The 22,390-nt window shown below is 30.3% G+C and overlaps 4 protein-coding genes across 5 annotated transcripts; 1 reads left to right on the top strand and 3 right to left on the bottom strand.

The window, feature by feature from the left end:
- The first annotated feature begins 6 nt into the window (after nucleotides 1-6).
- Nucleotides 7-2,964, top strand: LOC101504952 (uncharacterized). Its single transcript, XM_004487263.4, has 3 exons — nucleotides 7-558; nucleotides 1,274-1,351; nucleotides 1,575-2,964. Exons 1-3 carry the CDS (start codon nucleotides 46-48, stop codon nucleotides 2,724-2,726), a joined length of 1,743 nt encoding a protein of 580 aa, XP_004487320.1. The 5' UTR covers nucleotides 7-45; the 3' UTR covers nucleotides 2,727-2,964.
- A 5,748-nt stretch (nucleotides 2,965-8,712) lies between these two features.
- LOC101505262 (formiminotransferase cyclodeaminase-like protein) lies at nucleotides 8,713-11,044 on the bottom strand. Its single transcript, XM_004487264.4, has 3 exons — nucleotides 10,888-11,044; nucleotides 9,627-10,038; nucleotides 8,713-9,434 (listed from the first exon to the last, which is right to left on the bottom strand). Exons 1-3 carry the CDS (start codon nucleotides 10,909-10,911, stop codon nucleotides 8,914-8,916), a joined length of 957 nt encoding a protein of 318 aa, XP_004487321.1. The 5' UTR covers nucleotides 10,912-11,044; the 3' UTR covers nucleotides 8,713-8,913.
- Nucleotides 11,045-14,498: 3,454 nt separating this feature from the next.
- Nucleotides 14,499-16,837, bottom strand: LOC140918591 (formiminotransferase cyclodeaminase-like protein). The gene is made up of 3 exons (XM_004487266.4): nucleotides 16,516-16,837; nucleotides 15,827-16,287; nucleotides 14,499-15,155 (listed from the first exon to the last, which is right to left on the bottom strand). The coding sequence occupies exons 2-3, from the start codon at nucleotides 16,215-16,217 to the stop codon at nucleotides 14,641-14,643; spliced, it is 906 nt and encodes a 301-aa protein (XP_004487323.1). The 5' UTR covers nucleotides 16,218-16,287; nucleotides 16,516-16,837; the 3' UTR covers nucleotides 14,499-14,640.
- Nucleotides 16,838-18,630: 1,793 nt separating this feature from the next.
- On the bottom strand, nucleotides 18,631-21,713 carry LOC101496796 (QWRF motif-containing protein 3). 2 transcript variants are annotated; one of them, XM_012716584.3, is made up of 6 exons: nucleotides 20,664-21,713; nucleotides 20,126-20,245; nucleotides 19,890-20,006; nucleotides 19,382-19,471; nucleotides 19,188-19,295; nucleotides 18,631-18,905 (listed from the first exon to the last, which is right to left on the bottom strand). In XM_012716584.3, exons 1-6 carry the CDS (start codon nucleotides 21,636-21,638, stop codon nucleotides 18,822-18,824), a joined length of 1,494 nt encoding a protein of 497 aa, XP_012572038.2. In that variant the 5' UTR covers nucleotides 21,639-21,713; the 3' UTR covers nucleotides 18,631-18,821. The 2 variants fall into 2 exon arrangements, with proteins under 2 accessions (XP_012572038.2, XP_073222118.1); XM_073366017.1 differs by having other exon boundaries at nucleotides 19,188-19,298; nucleotides 20,664-21,708.
- Nucleotides 21,714-22,390: the final 677 nt, after the last annotated feature.

Here is a 22,390-nt window from a genome sequence, read left to right as displayed (position 1 = left end):
TCCAAATGTTTGTATTCTTAGACCTAACTCTGTTTCGCCTGTAACATGGACGAAGACATTGCTCTCGCCGATTCATTCATCAATTTTGATTATGCTCTCCAGATTTCCCCTTCTCACAACGCTCCCGATCCACCTATCGGATCCGGGTCTTCCATGTCGGATCCTCCCGCCATCGATTCAACTATTCAAGAAAGGATTGACGATATCACTTCTGTTGAAAATGAAGGAAGTGTAAATGAAGGAATTGGAAACGACGAAATTAGTGCCGAGGTTGTCGCAAACGATGATGCTAATGAAATCCAAATCGAAGTTGAGAGTGAAAGTTCCGAGAGTGAAAGTGAAAGTTCTGAGAGTGAAAGTGAAAGTTCTGAGAGTGAAAGCAGTAGCAGTAGTAGTAGTGAAAATATTGAGGAGTATGAATTGGAGGAAGGTGAGATAGTAGATTCTGATGCTGCTGTTGATGATGAAAGCGAAGATGATATTGCTAGCTGGAGCGTTGGTGTTCATGATGAAGATCGGTCTCGTGGAAAACCTGTTAGGTCAAAAAACGAGCTTGAGGTGTTGCTTTTTTCTTGTGTCTATTGTAAATTAAATGTTTGTAACTTTGCATGTGAAGATATCATCTTAGAAATCTTTGTGATTGGTAATGCATGTGATAGTAGCATCTTCGTGCTTCGTTTTGATTAGGATCTGCTTGGATAAACAACTTAATTCAGTATATGGCATATTATGTACATGCTTGTTTTGATATGAGTTATAAGCTGTTTTCATAAGCTATTATGGATAATTTATGAAAATAAGCCTAAAACATCTTATGGAGATGTCATAAGTTCTTTTCATTAGCACAAATAAGCCAATCCAAACATGTCCTAGATTAATTGAAGTTTTTTATTTTTTATTTATTTATATCTTTTGACACATTCATTGGTTAATTTAGATGCCAATGATATTGCATTTATTCAGTTAAAGACATGAGCTCGAACCCTTTGTTTTCAATCCCACTATGCTTATTTATGAGTTTGATCTGTGCTGATAGATGATTCTGAATTGATTATTCTTTCACTGGTTGAATTGGTAAAAGGATTGAAGGAAGTTGGAACATTTAAGTTCTTATATTTTGTTATTTAATGTTATATATATGGTATTTGTGATTGCAGGATGAAGGATGCGTTTTATTCTGTGGACCACTGTTTTATACTTTATTTAATTTTGTGAACGGATATTGTTTAACTTTATTTTGCTTTTGTGCTTTTTTGTGGTTGTGAATTTGCAGAATCTTCCTATGGTTCCTCCTGTGAATGTGAACTTGGGACCACATCATCAAATGCTGCCTGTGGGAGTTGTCACATCAGTAAGCCGACTCAAACCCCATTTCTGATAAGAGTATTTAAATAAGCATTCTAGTTTAAGAAAATTGTTGATTGCATGTTTTTAGCTTATTTAGGTTGCATGGTGGGCCCTATCTGCTATTTTCTTGCATTAATATTTTAATAATCATGTTACAAGGAGAAGTAGCTTTGAATTGATGTCAATTACTGATGTTATCCGCTTAATCTGAGTAACTCATTTTACAGATTGTTGCTGCTCAAGTCATTGTGGAAGGGATGGAGAAGCATGAGCCTCTTAATGAGGGTTCCATTCTCTGGATTACTGAAAAGCTAACACCACTAGGTTTAATTGATGAGATCTTTGGACCAGTTGTGAGTCCCTACTATGTTGTGAGATACAATTCTGCAAATGAAGTCCCAGAAGGGATCCGCGAGGGAACTTTGATTTCTTTTGTTGCAGAATTTGCGAATCATGTGCTTAATATCGAGGATCTTTACAAGAAAGGATATGATGCATCTGGTTTGTACGATGAAGAGGTGTCCGATGAAGCAGAATTTTCAGATGACGAGAAAGAGGCTGAATACAGGAGAACACACAAACTGAATAAAAGAGGCCAAAACAATCAAAATCCTCAGACGATGGAAAATGACCGGATGAACGTTACACCGCAAGATGGTTCCATCCCTACAATGTTTGTTGCACCTACTGCGCCGTTGGTTGCACCTACTGCACCATTGGTTGCCCATGGTCATTTTTCACCTATTCCAGGCACTGGACAAGGCTTTTTTGCAGCAAGTAATGCAAATCCACAATTTTATCCGGCCAACGCAGGTCCTAGCTCATCTACAACTGGAGTTTGGACAAATGGGCCAACACTTCCACCACATCAGTTTGCAATGCCTCCTAATTGGGTTCCTACAAATGGTGTTTCATGGTACCCAGAAAATACTCAAATTTCCCATCAGATGCCGCCGGTACCAGGAATTCCATTTCAACAGCAGTTAAATCCCATCCAAATGTTTCCTACACCAACTAATCCCATCCAAATGTTTCCTACACCAACTATGTATCCTCCTGGAGTACAGGCAGATACGTATGCACATGGGCCCATGAATCAAAACCAATTTACATTTGGATTGAGGCCAGCCTACCCTCAGTTTCCGCCCCCTACAAATTTTCATTCAAGCTATGTTTCAGGCAATCAACATGGTCCTCCGCATCAATTCGATCCACCTATAAATTTTCATTCTAGTTCTATTTCAGGCTATCAGAATCCTCCACAATTTCAGCCATCATTTAATCTCGGTGCTTATGATGGTGGTGGGAGAATGTTTTCTGGTGGCCGTGGGAGAAGACCATTCCATCGGGGTGGCAGAGGCTGGCGCCCTGTCAGGTGAATGTTACTGTGTACTACAATACAATGCACATGCACATTGAAACAACTTCTCCGGTAGGAACATTGTGGAAGGAAGCAGAGTATGCTTCATTTTCTTTTGTTCATGGAATCAAGATGAAATCACAACTTTGACAGGGTCGGTCCAACACGTTATGAGGCCTAAAGCGAAATTATTAGATAAGGCTTAAAGCGAAATTATTAAATAAGACCTTTTCAAAATTTAATAAATAAATTATTAATATTTTATTTAATAATTATATAAATTTTGTTTAACAAAATTAATGACATTTTCAAATCTATTTTCTCTATATTTTTCAAATAATGAAATAAGACATTTCAACGGTTATACGGCAACATCAGACACTCATGTAAAATTTTCCATATTTTAGTTGAATAAGAAAAGAATGTGTATATATTGTAGCACTCAAGTAACTCATGTTAACTATATGTTCACTATTTATCTCATGATCTCTCCATTTATAACTAGTATTTAACGATGTACTCACCTTTTATCTCATGATTATTCAATTTATAATTAATATTTCTCTCATCTCTACTGTTTTAATAAATCAATTTAGTTGTAGTGAGATAAGTATTAAATAATTTGTAATAAAAACAAAATATTTTATTTAATTTATATAAAATTTTATCAAAATTAGTTTTAAAAATATTAAAATGTGAGGCCTTTTTCATAGATAAAAAAATATTTGAGGCCTTTTTTTAAGTAAAAAATTTTGTTTTTTTAGGGAGGCCTCAAAACGCTTGCTTTGGTGGCCTTACCCTTCTCTGACTTGTATAGTCTTGTACTGACTAATTCCTCCTTGGTGGTTTGGTTGATATAAACACTTGCCCTAGTGATGATGGATTGTGAAGAAAAGGAAACCAAACAACATATACAAAATAGTGTGATGGATTGTGAAAAGGTAACTGTTTTTTGTTTTTATTTTCTAAAGTTTGTATTTATTTTAAGTTACTAAAAAAGTGAACAATTGAGATAAAAAAAAAAAATAGACACCAAATTAATTCTTTAATTTTGTTTATTAAAAGTTTAGACGAGTTAATCATGGATTGAGGCTGAATAAACTAACTTCTACAACTTTATGAACTCAAATTTGAATTTCCATTAGAAAATATACCTTTATTTAATGTATGACACACCTCAAATATGATTTCTATCACTTGAGAAAATATAATAAATAAAAAGTTTATATGAATTGGGTTACAAAGACTCAAATAACTCGATACATTACTAACAAAATTCGAACTCAAGCTTTTGTAGGATTTGAGATAAATTCTTATAAAGAAAACTATAATATATCGGTAGAAGGATGCATTTTCACAAACATTAAATAATGTTTTGACATGTTTAAACTTTAAACTTTCTAAAAAATAAGTTCTTTTGTGAATTTTGAGTTAAATTCTTACTAATAAAAAGTACGCATTTTCATAACCAATAAAAATAATGTTTTCACATTTTCAAACTTTTAGAAAAATGTTAACAGATCTATTTTCGTACAAGAAAATCTGGTAAAAAAAAAAAGAGAGAATGTTTTCAAACTTTTAGAAAAATGTTAAGAGATCCATTTTCAAAAACTGTACATGAAAATCTGGTAAAAAAAACACACATTTTTTGTTTTGAGTTCTTGTTTTTTCATAAATGAAGGAAAATTAAATATTTGTTAATTTTAAGGTGTCTAGTAGATTCCTCATAGGTGTGTGATGTTCAGATGTAAAGTGTCTAGTAGATTCCTCATCCAAAAGTACGGCATATCTCACACCCGAAAAACAGTTACATGTAATTCTGCGATACAAAAAACAGTTACTACTAATTATTTTTCCATCAAATGCAATAATCAACAATAACCATAATGAAAAGATTGAGAAGTGCATATTCTATTGATGTTAGATAATAATAATTAATACTGAATCTATCAAGTAATGTATTATACACACAAGTTGAATCTTTTATACAGAATATGTTAAGTTGATTTTTACCATTTAATACTCAAAATAATACTTTAATGCTTGATTGAAGTATTTGAGCAGATTTATATAGAGCTGTCAAAAAATTCCTCAACTCCGAGGCCTCTTTAATTTTTTTTTAAAACCTCTAATATTAGGCTCCTTATTAAAATAAATTTTTTTAAATTTATTTTATTAATTTTGAGATTTTTTATTGAAAAATTTTTGAAATTTATTTTTTTCGAAAAAATCTCAAAAAGTCGATTTTGTTCTCGAATAAAAGAAATTTTGAAAAGAAATTGTAAATAATTTTTTATCAAAAAAAAATTGAAATTTTTTTATCGGTGAAAAAATCGAAAAAAATTATTTCTCGAAATAAAAAAAAAAATCAAAATTTTTTTTCAAAAAAATCGATTTCTTTTTTGAAAACATGGGCATATAGGCCCAGTAAGCCTTAAGGGGCTTTCAGTGTTGAGAGCTTTCTTTTTGGGGGTCTTTTAAATTATAATTTTTTTTTGCCCCTCCAACATGTGGGCTGTGGCCAATAATTAAGAGGCTTGTCAAATTGACAGCTTTAGTTTTATAAAATGTATAACCTTCTCAAACGCGCAACAGGAGTCAACTTGTCTATATCATTATTTAAATAAGGTCAGATTTATTTAGATGATGCATTTTGATTCAAAACTTCAACTTGGAAACAGATAAAGGGAGATAAGTGGATTATGTAGCTACATTATAAGAATTAGATATATATATATATGGCATATAAATTTCTATTCACAGGCTTATAAATTAAATATATTTTTGTTTTATTGAAAAAAATTCATAATCTTTAGTTTGTGATATATAAATTATCATTCATGTAACATGACACTTTTTCATATTTAAGATAGACACGTATTGTCAGATAAATATACACATGTAACTATATTCAATTAAAATCACTTCTTAAATTATTATCGGTGTTGCATATTAGTGTCTATGCTGTGTTGTGCTTGGTGTCAGCGTTCGTGTTTCATCTCATTGCAATCAAGCACAATTACATCCTACAATATTACTAGAAGTAATTACCTTAATTTTGATGTTGTATAGCTATGATACAAAGATGCAGTATAGAACATAGCTAATATTTCAACAGTGTAGTTAATTTTGATGTTGTATAGCTATGATACAAAGTTTCTCTGTTTGAACATAAATTTTTTAACTACACTGTTGAAGCATAACTATGTACGAAGATAATTTATGTAAATATGAAACAAATTTAGCATGCATGGCAAACAATTAAGAAGAGGACCCCTAAAAAGGAACTAATATTGAGTGTGGTTAAATGCAAAACACGAATAACTCATTTTACAAACATATGCACTTGTATTCATAAGTCCATTATTTTAGTTACTCTGCCAAATAGATTTCAATGACTAATAAGAAGTTCTTATTGTTGATGGAAAAACAAGTCATGTTACAATCATCAAAACATGCGTATACTACACTTCAACCACGAAACAACCAACAACATCACAAAAGCGTTTATATAGTCTTCTTAATTCAAACTTCATTCAAAGCACATATAAAACGACACGTGTCAAGGTAAATGGAAACAAAACAAAAGACACATATATAGAGAATCAACATGAAATAACCAACCTTTTCAACAAAACAAAAAAACCATAAAATAAACAAAAGTGTACATTTTAATTAGAGAGAGATAGGCCTAATCTTCTTGGCAAGTAGGGGTGCATTCACAAGTGATTTGAAGGTATCCATTAAGAAAAACCCTAAGCTTTAATTCCAACAGCATCACCATATCTATGGCTGCACGTTACATCAACATACTCTCCAATTCTCTTCACTCCACTAACATCTCTCTCAGCTCATCATCGCCAACCCACTTTCTATTTCTAACTCATTCGCCATTTTCTCCCTAAAAGACTCTGTTTTGGTACGTGATTGGAAACAAAAAATAAAGTAGAGTAAACCATTTTGGTAATGAAATTAGTCTTAATCTCTCTCAACGATTAAATCTAACCATTAAATTAATTTAATGGCTAAAAAATATAGACTTCATATTATTAAAATACAATTTAATACATTAACATAAACAACTAAAAACAAATTGTGCCGAAAAACTTATTGACTCCCGGCCAATAAACAAAATAATCTCTTCATTCCACATAAGAGTTGTACTCAAAGATTCTTAACAAATATTGATACATCTACCATTACAATTACAATTACAATTAATGTAAAATAAAAAATATTGAAATTAAAAATGGTACATGTTATATTATTTTTAAAAAGCATAACATAATTGTTAAGACATTTTAACTATGTTATTGTTAGCACCTTAAAATAACTACCTATCATTTACAACACCATAAAAATTTATTCAATAAAAAAAAAAAACTATACAAAAATTGAGAGGACTAAGCCAAAATTCAATATATAATATTTGTTTCATTCAAAACTTTTTCAAGAAAATCCTACTAGATAAAATCTTGGTAAAGAAAAAAAGAGTGCAAATTAAGTAAACAAAAGTCTAATCCCTTATAAAAATCAGCAAAAACGATAATCAGGGAGTCTTAACCTATTACATTTATACAATTCTAAAAGACAATAATGGATAAAATTCCACCAAACAAAGTCGTTATGTTGAAGATTTAAGGAAACAATCTTATCGGTACAACGATTGCCTTCTCCATATATATGAATAACATATTTTTAGTTATCTCAATTCTCAATTCAGCTCTTTCATCAGTTTCTTAGTCTCCAAGGAACAATCTCATAATTTTTAAAAGTAAGAGTCACCAAATTTAAATCTGTTTCCAATAAAATAGATATCCCACCATTTTTAAAAGCTATCTTAATTACATGCATAGCAGCAATGAGTTATGCATGAAAAAGCAGTTGAGATGTTTATGCTTTGAGCAAAACATCCCACAACAACAACACTATCATCTCTAAATATTTTTCCACAATTGGCTGATCCAAGACAATCTTTTTTTGTCCTGTCTATATTGCATTTAATCCAAGATATGATAGGAGGGTGCCACATAGCCTCCTTAATCTGAGGAGCTTTTGGAGCATGAATAAAAACAGAAAAAACTTTTACGATCACAAATTTATGCATAGAAGAAAAAGATGTACCAATGGAATGATTTTCGGCAAAATCAACTAGTTATCAAACCTCTTTTTATTTATGCAAAACCAAATATTAATTAGAAAGTAAAATTGAAAAATAACAATTGTTGTATTGTAAATTGAAAACAATCATTTACTTTTGTACAATTTTTTTTTTTTAAAATGAGTCACTTATTATAACACAGAAAATAAATGTATCCAAAATTCAATAAAATTTACTTATGTAGCATTCCAATGAGACCAATGGGTTTGTAGCATTCAAATCCACCACCAAAACTCATATTACATCTATTAGGGAAAGTGATAAATGTTGATAATTATCAAGGAAAGAGACTTCTACAAGTATTCTCTCTTCATGACACACAGGTCCCACATCTTGTTTTTATAGAGATTCAATTTCTTGATATGATTGTTTATGTAATGTGAGGTGTACTCGTTTGTAGTTGTAGAATGGTAGTACAAGCCCTTTCTTAAAGGAGCTGAAAACTTGAAATATTTGGAGGGTCGTTGTTCAACGACTTAAAAACATAACTTCTAATATATTTCTATATTTCTAGTTGAACATTTTTATATATGGTTTTTTAATAAGTGTCACAACAGTATTTATTAGCATTTGCCTTAGTTCTATACTCCCAATAGTAATGATCATATATATGGCAATTAAGATATTCAACATTAAATTTATCATATCACTTTTCATGGCCACTTCCATACTACAATAAGTCATGATATTTATACTTGGAACACTCCCCTAAAACAACAACCTCACTCACTAGATGTTAAGGACTTTGACTAAATGATTAAAAGAAGGGTCCATTAAACATTTTGGGATATTCGAAGCAAACAATGTTTGTCCTGAATATGTAATACCAGAAGTAAGATAAGAGTAAGACGTAAATCATACACTCATCGCAATAAGTTAATACTCCATATTCAAAGTTAGATGTAACACTCTACAACCATTTTGAAGTACTTGACTCTGTTTTCCATCCAACCATTTAGTCAATTACAACTTATTTTTATTTACTGAATTGCAATGCCAATTAATAAATAGTTGGATTTTATTCTTCATCTAAAAGTATAATTAGCTATGGAGATGATCTATTAGCAGATATTAAGTTCATGTATTTTTCTATTATCATTTCTGGAGAAAAGTCAGTGAAGTATCCTTTTTCTACATCCAATCCTTCTTGTGCTGCTAACATCTCAACCAAGTTTTGCACCCTATCAGCTCCAATTTGGTTAGGCTCCAACAACATACAAGCTATTTCAGTGGAATCTTCGCAAACAATTCCGAGTGTTTGCACCGTAGGAAGCCCGCCACCACGAGCACTAACCTTCCTTGCAATCTTTCTTGCCACCGATATATCGGTGGACAAGATTGGTATATTGTAGAGTGTGACCCAAGAGCGTGCACCTATCATTGAGATGCCTCTGGCTCTTGAAACAACAATAGGTCCTTCATCCGGTGTTTGGGGCAGGATGTCTGGCATAGTCCATCCTGCCCATTGGAATCCCGTGACATTAGGCCGGTAATAACCAAGTTCTCGTCTTATTTTGTCAAGTTCTTTTCCTGTTGGGTGTGCCGCAGCATAAAGAAATACCGGTACTGCAATTTCACATATAAAAAGAAAATGCAATGTAAGTATCAACTTATTTTATATAGAACAAGTCAAAGACAATTGATTAAATTCTCTTACATAATCAAAAATAGTAATTGAAAAATTGATGTATCTAATCTTTTCATAATAACATTTTTGTTTATATTTGATTTTAGAGTAGTAAGTCCTTAGTAACTTACCATTGAATTGGTTGCCAATATCTGCCGCGACAGCTTTTGCCAACCACGCTGCCTCATCCATTGACGCGCGAGCAAGTGGGTGGAAAACAATGTCATCAACTGCGCCTAAACGTGGGTGAGCTCCATCATGCAATTCAAGGTTGATCGAATTGAATGCAGCCTCAGCCATAGCCACCACAGTTTGTTGCAGGGGACTATATATGGCATTTCCTGTGCAGTCATGCAAAACATACGATACAAGACTGTACCGTGCCCTATTGTAAGTTCTGTCATGAAATTTGTTCACAATGACAGTCTCTGGGTTCGACCTCGCTACTCGTTCGACTGCATCAAGAGTAGCAATGTTGCGTCCTTCTGAAATAAAGAACTTGCAGCATAGTAACATAGATTGATCTACTGTTTTCTTTTTATCCTACATAAATGGTAAGAGAGTGAAATTTTGTTCCATTGAAGTAGAAATAAGATAATAAATATATTTATGAGACACTTGAAAGAGCTTATTTAATAAATAGATGTTGTATAGTCACATAAGAAGGGACTTGAATATATTTTCTATAGCTAGAGATTCCCAACAACATTTATAATTGTTTGATTGATATCACTAAATTTGTTCGATGAACAGCCATTAATATTTTAACTGTGTGAATGCGTGATCAAACTACCACTAATTTTCCATCTGATCAGAAGAGGCATAACTATATACCATGTGAAAGCACTGTCATATGCTATTATACATTATTAAAATAATAATAGTAATAATAATAATAGTTGATAACGTATTCTTATCCACAATTTCTAACACATGTGACATTTTTAGGCAGATATATTAAAGTAGTTTTTAGAGAAAAAGAAGTTTCTAGAGGATAAGAATAAAAAGAAAACATACATTATTATTCATACAAGAGCATGATTGAATTACCATAAGTCAAAATACAGAAAAACTTGGAGTTTATTGAGAAAGAAAGGGGAAATATGAACTTGGAGGTTATTGATGATCAATGGCTTTAATTAGTTCAACTTAATTACTATACTTGTAACACTACAGAATTAACCAGAAAAATAAAGAAGTTAAGAGATAATAAACAAGGGGGTAATGGAAATGGAAGAATTGGAGAACATTATGTAGATTTTACCATATATGTGCTTAGTTGTTAAATGAAATTGCCACTAGTAACTAATTAATATCATCTATATGGTATAATTTTAATTAACATCCCTAATCAGTGATCAAAGAAAGAAAAAGATTAATTTAAGTTCTGACCTTGGCAGTATAGTTGAAAGCCATGGTGGTCCTCCACTCCAGCTGCAATTTGTGTTGAGGAGATGTTGATCTAACAACTTGAACTTGAAATGTGAACTCGTGTCAAAGGTGGGAGTATTAATAAATATATGGAACTATATTATATCTGTCATTTTTAATATAGTCCAATTGATATATCATCACATCCAGCCAATGTCTCCACGTGGTGCCACGTCACTCCATTATCATTGAAGGACACAAGACGCTGCATACAAAGAAGCATGAATTGCATCTTCATTCTCCAAAGCCTCTAGTTTTTTTCTTTTGTACGGCCTTATTATTAATTGTTGGATTTAAAAAACAAACAAAATATAATAACTTATATTTTTGGGCGGCGTTTTTGTTTTTCGTCTGGTTAGAATATCTGAGAAAGACGTCTTTAATCGGTATTTATTTCGAATAAATAATCTATTGAGATTAACATATTTTATTATGATTGAATTGATCATGTTAAATACTACTTATAGTCAATATAAACCAATAACGACATATATTACTTTTTAAAAATGGATGATATTAAATCTAATATATCGGATTATTTTTTATCATTGACTATATAAAGAATAAATTAGTTTACTTGATAGAATTAAGTTTTGGTAGTACATATGAGGTTGTTTAGAATGAGATAAATATAATTCTTTTAAGTGTTCATTCAACTAAAAAGATATTTTACAAATTGTATTTGATATAGATGGTTGAACTTTTTTTTCATTCACATCTGTTATTTAGATTCAAGATAAATGTCACAATTATCAAAATTTCATAACGTGTGGCTCAATTAAATTGTACTATTAATTAACAAAAACATTTCATAAACACTTATTTTTATGTACATATATTATATTTGGTTAAGTGTATAAAAAAATATAATTAATTCAATTGAATAAATAGTTAATTTATAATATGTTAAAAATTGTGATAAATTGAATTCATCATTTTTTTTACAGTGATTTAAATTAATCAATAATTTAATTTTTTTATTAAATCATTTATTCAATTGAATTAATTATACAATTCTACATTTAACTATCCATATATCGCCCATATAAAAAAAAATATATCCTTGAATCATTACCGATTTTTGTCCAAAAAAAAAATGCATCATTTTCAATTAACTAAATACATGTATCAACATAAAGCATTCTGTCCTTTTCAATAAACGACTAAAAAGGTGTATTTCCACCTTACCTTTTCCTTCTTTTATTATTTTTCCATTACTTGCCAGACACATAAGCCCATATAATTGAAAGGGCTAATCCACTGAATTGGATCCTCTTAGCCGGTAATACTTATTTTTAAGAGATCTTTTCTTTTATGTTTATAAAAAATCACATATTCGTCTGAAAATATATTTGGAGGATAAAAGAAGTTGTATTTTTGTAGAATCTCTATATTTATATTGTGTATAAAAAAAAGTTATATATATAAGCCTGTGACATATGGCTTAAACCAACTACTACACTATTGATGATAGTAGCTTTTTGGTTATTGATGATGACTGATTTGGAGTTAAATAGCAAAGCTAATTTTGTCTATGCACTAGTAGAATTTTGCCTTTTTAAGTCGGTTAAAATGTACATTTTAAGTCGGTTTCGTGCCCGAGTTAACAGCAAACGACTTAAAAAATATGTTGTTTTTTAACTCATTCCATGAACCGACTTAACAGAGCTTCATCATGTTAAGTCGATTCACCTTAACCGACTTAAACATCATAAATTCAGTACAACACATCATCTTTTTAAGTCGGATATTTTGACCAACTGACTTAACAGATATAGTTAAAATAATTTTTTTTTTTTTTTTTATATAAATTTCTCATTTTGTTTTCACGCTCCTAATCCATACAATATTTCGTATTAAATTTCAAATAAGAGTTTTGTATTTACAATCACAATTTTATATAAACATCTAATAATCAAAATATACAATATCACAATATCTGTACAAAATTTCCGACTAATAATTAGATATCCATTAACAAAATTACAAAACCACAATGTAACAATATTCAATAGACATATATTAGCATCGTCATTTTCTTCAATTAATTTCAAAATAAAATCCATACGACGTTTTCGAACTTATTTACTGTGATCCGGTGATTTGATCTCGAGTCATCAAATATCTGTAAAGAAAAAAAAAAACACATAATCAATATCGGCTGAATCCTAATTTTTTTATCATATGAACATTAAAAAATACAATCAATAACAACTTATAATTTTTTATCAGACAAATATAATAAAATACAATCAATAACAACATGTAAAAAATTACGTACTTGCATCCATGAAACAACTATGTTAAATGTTCAACATATGTAACATGACATAGTAGTCACGCTTATAGATTTGTCATGTTTAACAAATCATCATACCATATCGGTTTTGTATAACTATGACAAATCCCATGATGATTTCTTATTTCTTCAAAATATAACAGGTTCTATTTAAAAAAAACAACAATAAAATTTTCCTTGATTTTTATGAAGTTTTTTTTAAAGTAAGTTGTAAAAATTTATCTACACTTGTACACTTACTCAAATAACTATGATACATAATTATTTGTTACAAATAAGTAACTATTAAAGTAAAATAAAAAATAGTTAGAAAAAAAAATGAATTTGACATATATTTTTTTCCTTCAAATAATATGATATTATTATCTAAATGAAATTATGAGCACATATAATAATAATTTTATCTAAATGAATTACTCATATAAAGAAACTGAGTTTGACTACGGCGATGAAACTGAGTTTTACTACGACGATAAAACTGAGTTTCACGTAAAGAAATCAACGTCATACGATCAAACATGAAACTAAATTGAAGTTTGGCTATTATAAAAAAACATTTTACATTATTTCTTAAGTCGGTTGTCGATCTAACCGTGTTAATACTTAAATCTGCCGTATTAAAAGCCATATTTTCTACTAGTGATGGGATAAAGATAGCCAAGTTTAGGTGGATAAAGATGATAAATGGGGGAAAACAGACATACACAACAAAACAGATGATATTTGATTAGTTTTTAGATAACTGACAGAAAATGTTAAAGAATATGCCTAATATAATAGTTATAACTTTCACTTCAAACATGATTGATATTGTTTTTATTTATTGATACTATCATTTGCAATTGAATACGATTAATTGATAATAAAAATATTTATTGTAATAGGTTTTATTGAGTCTTAGAGTTTTTTTTACTCCGATGAGCCTCCAAAATCGAACTCATATATAAACTTTAAGATGAGTTATTTTCAATACCAACTTTGCTAACTGAGATGTATCAAATAAGGTTTGGTTCACTAATTCTCTCATCATTAAATGTTTCTATACATAAAACATATCAATTACAAGGATTTTTAGGCCAAGTGCAATTGTTGAATTATGGAAAGAAAGTGATGGAAAATTTAAGAAAAGTTCCCAGAAAAATAGTAACAGAAACATATTAGTGGAATAGGTAGGAAATATGGAGAAGATCTCCACATTCATAAGCAGAACTGGAAGGCATGAAAGGATCTTGAATGAACTCTTTTAGGATTTGTATAATGATCACTTGAAAAATGAGGTAAAAATTATGGATAAGCTTTGTATGAAAAGTTAGTACATAAATTTTCCTTTCAAGGAAAGACCAATTTTACACTAGAATGAAAATTTAACAAGGAAAAAAAAACTTCTCAGTGCATGACAAAGTAATTTTCCATCATCAAATTCTCTCTTCCAATATCTTCAAGTAACTTTTAACAATTTCATCCTGTGAAAAATCTGTGTAGTATCCCTTCTCCACAGAAATACCTTCTTCCTTTGCAACCTTTTCAACTTCTTGTTGAACTCTTTCACCATTAACTTTATTTGGATCCAACAAATTACAAGCTACCTCTATGACACCTTCACCATGTGTAAGTGCCATGGCCTGCACAGAAGCGAGTCCACCGCCTCTTCCACTAATCTGTTTCGCCATTCTGCGAACGACGCTGATATTGGAAGTTAATAGAGGGACATTGTAGTTATCTACCCAATTGGTAGCTCCAATGACAACAACACCTTTTGTTGGAGTAACTTGACATGGACCACTATCAGGTTTTAGTGGTAAAGTGTTTGATTTTGGCACACCAATCCACTGGTTTTCGCTTGAATTTGGTTTGAAATAACCAAAGGTTCTTCTGATTGAATCAAGTGTTCTTCCCTCTTCATGTGCTGCTCCATATAAGAAAGTAGGAACTGCAGGTAAATTTTGATGATCATTGATGTGCAATTGGAACTAATTTAGTAAGATTATGAACATACTAAAAGACAGTTCATAATCACTTTAATTAATAGTGTATATCATGAAATTAATCATATGTAAACATGGAAATATCTAACAAAATTAAACCTTGGAGTAAACTAGTTACCAAGATTTTTTATTTTGGTAATAGTAAGTTTAGGTGAGTTAAGTCTTGAGACAGATCTTAAGGCTTAAAGGTGCGAACAGAGATAGAGTTAAGAAGAATCTAACACGAAGGATAAGAAATCTCTAAGGAACTCCCATAAGAGATTGGTGTTATCAATCACACATTACATAAAAAGCAATTTGTTCAATTTCAGCTAGATAACAATGCTATTGCATTGCTAGCCGCTATTTAATAATATTTTATACTAAAGAGTGTATTGAGTGTATTGAAGAACAATATCAATCTGATCAAATTTTGTTATGCCTTTACACCGTTATAGCTAATATTTAACAATGGAGATGCTCATAGAATTAATATAATATAATGATACAACAAAATGATAAAATGCAATTAAAGGTCTTCATAAGTAAAAGTTGTTTGCATCATAAATGTAAAGTTATTAAACTCACAATAAAACATAATACAATGTGACCCTTAAATCATACTACTACTACTAACCTTGCAAACTAGAACCCATATCAGTGGCCAAACACCTAGCAGTCCTAGCTGCTTGATCCAATGAAGCATCAACAAGAGGATGAAAACATATATGGTCCACAACACCAACTCTAGGATGAGTTCCACTATGAAGCTCAAAATCAATATTCTCAAAAGCAGCTTTTACCATAGCCAACACAGCATTTGTCAAATGACATGGCTGTGCAGAAGACACTGAATCCAACTCAGATACAAGAGTGTAACCAACTCTATTGTAAGCAACATCTTCAAACTTGTTAATTATTGGTGCTAGTGGAAAAAGTTTAGCAGCTCTTTCAATTGATTCCAATGCACTCTTGTTTCTGCTCTCTGATATATATACTTTGCAGCAACCTAGAATGGACTTCAACATTTTTTTACCTTTTTTTTTTTTTTGATTCACACACTTCCCAGCATTGTGGAATAACACAACATCATGAAACCTGTCCCATGTTAATCCATTTTACACCACAAACTCATCAACAAACAAAACCTTATCTACAAATATTGTCAATGCTTTTTTTTTTCCTTTACTTTTATAAAGATAGGATAGGAATAAAATTGTTTTTAAGCATAATCCATTTTTTTGACAAGTTCTTTTGTTTAAAAAAATTATAATAATTCTGTAAAAAAAAGTTGCTATATAATAATTAAATAAATAAAAGAATTACCTGATTCAAATGGTGTCTGGAGAAAAAACAAAAACTTCGACTTTCACGAATCAGAAACCAAAGAAATGTTTGTTTTTGTAGGCTACAAATTGTGGCCCAATGGACTCCGATCTACTAAATCAAATTCACATCTAAATTGGAAACTATAGGTTTATGTATATTGATCTGGTTATGGATATAATCAGTTTTATAACTGATTTTAAAACAATTAATTAAATTATATGAATTGGTTAAATAGGTTATATATAAATGTGTGTTGGTGTCATGAACAACTTTAGGCTAAGATGATTTTTTATGAGGTGATTGCTCGTTGATCCATCAAGTTTGTATTTTCGCCTTCAAATATATTATTAAAAATTAGGAGCGGATAGTCCACTACCATAAATTAGAAGCCAATAAAAAACATCGCATAGTGTATTTTACACTATCATAAATTAGAAATCGATAAAAACTCAAAAAATATTTAGAGGTTAAATAAACATCACCCTCTTATAAATATCCATTTGGATTGGTAATTTCCAGACAAAAATTCGTATAAAGAAGTTAGTATATGTAATACTATCTCAGTATTATGCAATTTTTGTGATAGCAACTTTATGCAACTATCTCAATCAAATAAATCAGTTTTAAAAATATATAAACTTATATCAAGTTATGGCATAACTATTTTCTCTTATAATTTTACTATTTATTTTAAAAAAATTATTTATAAATGTATTATAATTTTTTATTTAATTAAATAACTAATATTTTAAATTATTGCATAAGTTTTGTTATTTTTCATTATTTTTAAAAGGTTTAATTGACATATTTTAAATGATATGACGATGTCATAATATAGAACTATTTAAATGCATTAGTTCTTTATATGTTATTAATTAAATTATAAAAATTATAAAAATTTGAAGTTGAAAGTTAAATTTTTAGAAGATTTTATTAAATTATTTAAAGCGTATTAAAAATACACATTAATTATTGACTTATTTCATCGTAACATATAAGGGACTAAAATTATTAGATTTTAAAATAAAATAAAAAAAAAACTAATTTTCCGAATTGATCAAAATAAATGAACTAAAATTTGAAATAATCATTTTTAAAATCATAGCATAAACAAATTCTAATTTAATAAAATAACTAATATTTTAAATCATCACGTAAATTTTGTTATTTTCATTATTGTTAAAATCATAGCATTGACAAGTTCTAACTCCACTTTTGCTACGAAATATGTAAAAACTCCATTATTTGAATTGATATTGTCTAGCTAGAGCAACTCCAAATCCAATGCACCATTCTAAAGTTTTAAGAATACTATTTAATTTTTTTCATTACTGGAGTTGAGTTATATTACAACAATATGTATGAACTAAGAGGAGTATCCAATGAAATGGGAGTTAGGTCAAAAAGTATTTTAAATGGGGGAGGCCATTCAATTAAATTCAATAAATAAATATTCTTAAATCCAATGTGGCAATTGCGGATCCACAAAAAGTAACTTTAGCTCATAAATATTGTTCTTAGCTCTTGCATTTATGAAATGATATATCTATCAATTCTACAATTGCACTTTACATATATCAAAATTGTTGTTTTAACATAGCAGAGTGCATTTATTATCTTCATCAAGTCACACAATCTTAGCCTAATTTATGTTCTAAGAGCATTTTTCCTCTGTCAAAGAATGAATAGATGACATTTCAAAATTGTGTTCTTATTTGATTGCCCCTTCGTTTAGATTTCCTTGCCTTGACATGGCATATACAAAAAGATTAACAGAACCTTAATGCATATATTCTATCCTATTCATCATTTTAACACAAGATTACTTTTTAAAACATGTGTAAAATATTTACCCCATCAGTTTATATTATTAAACACCCCATCTGTTTATATTATTAAACACATAATAGCTTTCCATTGCAGTAGAAAAATGGAACAGCTCAATTAGTTTTACATGAGGAACAAAATTATTTGTTTTTCACTTTTTAAATAAAAGAAACATATATTGAATCTAGTTGCATTTGGAAAATCCTGAAGTTATGATTTCTACTCATCTTAGATTCCCGTAGATCACATAGAACAAGTGCTATTATTAAAGAATGCACATTAAAATAAGTAATTAATCCTCTACATGTTATATAGCTTTGAGAATCATGTATACAGTTGCAAACTTGCAATATTAGCAACATATGTCAATCAATATTTCTATTTGTCTAAACTTCTATTAGTAGTTTATATGAATATATATCTCAAAATTGCCAGTTTTGCTGATCTACAATCTACATAGAAGCCTATGAAGTAATCTAAGGTAGTAATTGCTGCAGTTGATATTTCCTTTGCCAACCTTCAAATTGAATGAGGCTGCAATTTACACTTCTTTCTTGAAGCTGCCAATATATATAGTAAAATAGTTATTGTTAGAACAACAATTCCGATTCAAAATAAATAGAAAGATGCACTCATCTATGACTGTAAAGTGGTTGCATAGCCTTTCTATCGTTCAAGGTAAGGGTTACAAATTAAAACTTATATTTAAATATTACGATCCAGTTTGCTTGCTACTCGTTAGCTCAGGCGACCTACCCACTTGTTAGTACAATATGACCTATGCCCAAGTAATAAAATATATCATAAATAAAGTAAAACGATTTTATGTCTAAGAATCATACCTCAAAGAGAGATGTGGTTTGTAAGAGATCATAAAACTCTTCTAAGAGTTGCTTCTCTTGTGCAACAACTTTTGCCAATTCTGATACCATTGCAACAGTCTTGTCAACCTGCTGATAGACCAATTTTTCCATGTTAATACAGTCCTCATTGATAATAATATATAATGACTAGAACAATATGTAAACAAACTTACTGCATGTGAAAAAGATGTTAATAATGATTTAATGGAAGCGGTGAGTTCGGAGGCCTGACGAATAGCAATTGATGTAAATTGTATGTTCACCTGTAAATTAAGCATAGGATTTCTGTCAATGCACCATTCTCTTTTATAGAACAGCAACCCTAATTTACAAGAAAACATATACGAAAATGCCAACAAAGAACACACAGATTTGATCACGTAATTCGGCCAATTGTTCCTACATCTTCAACTACAGAGCAGCTGAAGTATCTTTTTATTATTCGTTATTCAAACTTAAGATTATAAATTACAACAGCCCGCCCGAGCTTGTGCTTCAATATTACGGTCGATTGTTCAATCTTGTGTGATTATAAGATTACCCTTGAACCACACACAACATTACTCGCCTCATACGAGCGACCTGCCCACTTATCAATAAACTATGATTCATACCCAACCGCATCAAGATCACCAAGACTATACATACATATACAAGTTTTCATTGGACATATCTATGTACCTTAGCACCTTCCAAAAGAGGAACTCTGCATACAGCAGAATGTAAACACTCTTTAGTGGCATTAATTGTTGATATATGTTGTCTTTCCATTCCCCCCCAAGCTTCTAATAACTTTAACTGTTAAAAACAACAAAGCATCAATTAAGAATGAGTTCGTTAAAATAATAGATTTGTCAGATCTTAATTAAATTAGATTTTTTTGAAAAGGCATTAATTAAATTACGTTTACTACTTACTTGATAATACAACATAAAAGCTATCTTCATTTCAAGCTTTTCTCTAGCATATTGTATCTTCTTTTTCATAACAGAATACCGCAACTTGGTGAGACCATCCCAGACACATATCAAATTGCTCTGAAAACATTCATAAACCAATAAGTTGTTAATTCAATTTCCCATTAGCTGTAAAGATCACAAAAAGAAAAAGAAAAAAAAAAAGATTTAAAAGATGCATTTGAAATAACTTATTTACATTGTATCTTGTCATATAGTACAAGCTTTAAGATAAAATTTTCTTTTGAGCACTTATAAAAATAGTCAGCGATTAGTACATAAGGTGATTTCAGCTTATGTCAACAAAACCTTCACATATATCTATGAAAACAACAAACAACTTACAACTTATAGAAGTGCTTATTTAAAAAAACTTCATTAAGGTTCTTTTTGATAAAAAATGGCAAATAAGTTTCTTGCTGATAACATAAAATTTGTGAGAAACTACTCTTACCAAACAATTATACTATGATTAAGAGAAACATCTATATATATATACCTGGGCATGAGGAGAAATATTTGCATTCACAACATGTGATCTAGCATTTACAAATCTCCACTGAATCAAACGATTATGAAGCAAACGAAGCTTATAAACATCTTCATTATTTCCAAAAGCAACCGGCAACGAATTAAGAACAACAGATTTCTTACTCTTAAAAAGATCAAAACCAAAGTTAAGAAATTTTTCAACTCTTTTCACCTTTGTAGGACTACTCAAAAACTCTGATCTCCCAGGCGACAAAGCCCATTGCGTCTTAGAACTCTTATACCCCGCAACCGAATTAGTCCTCTTAATCACCGGTTTCGACAAATCACCACCGTTCAAATTCCCAATGTTTGTATCCGAAGCACCTCTTCTAGCTCTTCTAATCGTTGCATCACTCATAAACCTTGAAGGAACCTCAACTACAGATTTTCTCGCCGGAGAAACCAATCCCTCGTCGCTACAACGAGATTCGATATCAATCGAACTCGTTAAGCTCGAATTTCTCTTCAAAAACGGTTTCGCATTTTCGTCTAATGAAAATCTTCCCGGAACAATAACGGAACCGTTAAAATTGAGTTTCTTCATCGATTTTCCTGTGAATCTCGCAGAACCACCGGTTTCTCTAATTTCATCGTGTAATTCAAAATATTTACACTCTCTGTTACTCTTTTGTTTATGTTTGGAATTTTGTTCTATGATTCTGTCTTCGTTGATCTGATCGGCGAGTGTGCCGCCGGAGTTATTATTAATTTTGGCGGTTGAAGGCCAGAGTTGTTGGTAGCGGTTGAAAAGAGAGTCATCGTTAATTTTGTGTCTCCGATTGTTGATGTCGGAGGGAGTGGATGATGATTTACGTATAACAGAGGAAGGGGAAGGGAATTCGGTGGAATCAATGGAAGATGAATTAGGAGAAGGAAGTAAACGTGAAATTAGTTGCCGATTAGTGTGGTGACGAAGTTTTGGAGAATCGTTTTGCGTTTTCATTGTACGATAGAAGAATGTGTTGTTGTTTGCATGTAACTGAAACTGTGTTCAGACTTTTGAAGCGGCAAAATATATAAATAATCAATTATTTCGCCGGCACGGATTCAATTGAAACTACGTTATTGCCCTTATTATTTTTTATATGGTGATAATTTATTTCTTACCCTACTCAGTACTCATCAATCATTTAAACCCACATAGGTACATTTATTATATTTAATTATATCTAAGCTATTCCAATTTTAGATGTTATAATAAAACAATTTAGATTTTTTTTTGTGATTTAATAAATTGTATTTAAAAATAAATTGTTGTATTCGGATTGAATTAATCTTTAATGTAAATTTAATTCTCTTTTATATAAACTCCAAATTACTGTATATCATTTAAGATAAAAGAAATACCCATAGTTAAAATAAGAATTTTCAGTTATTTAGTCTTGTGGGTTACTTAGAGTTGACATATTGAATGAGGAGAGTGGAGAGTGTACAATACAAATGGAAGAGATGGCTTCTTTGATCAACATCTACCTGCCATTTGTTGGAATTTAGAGTTGAATTGGCCTATTACTTAGTTGCTTTGTTTTTGTTAAGTTAAAGTGATATTTGTGGATTCATTTAAAAATAGAGATTAATTGCTATGCAACGAAACGAAAGTGTAAAATGTTTTTCTTTTTTTAATGTTAAATCATCACAACTATTTATTAATATGATTTTAGTGGTAATTAAAATAAAAATTAAATATTTTTAATA

This window comes from Cicer arietinum, chromosome 1, assembly GCF_000331145.2.
Source record: "Cicer arietinum cultivar CDC Frontier isolate Library 1 chromosome 1, Cicar.CDCFrontier_v2.0, whole genome shotgun sequence".
NCBI lineage: Eukaryota > Viridiplantae > Streptophyta > Magnoliopsida > Fabales > Fabaceae > Cicer > Cicer arietinum.
This window is presented reverse-complemented; position numbering and strand designations above follow the sequence as displayed.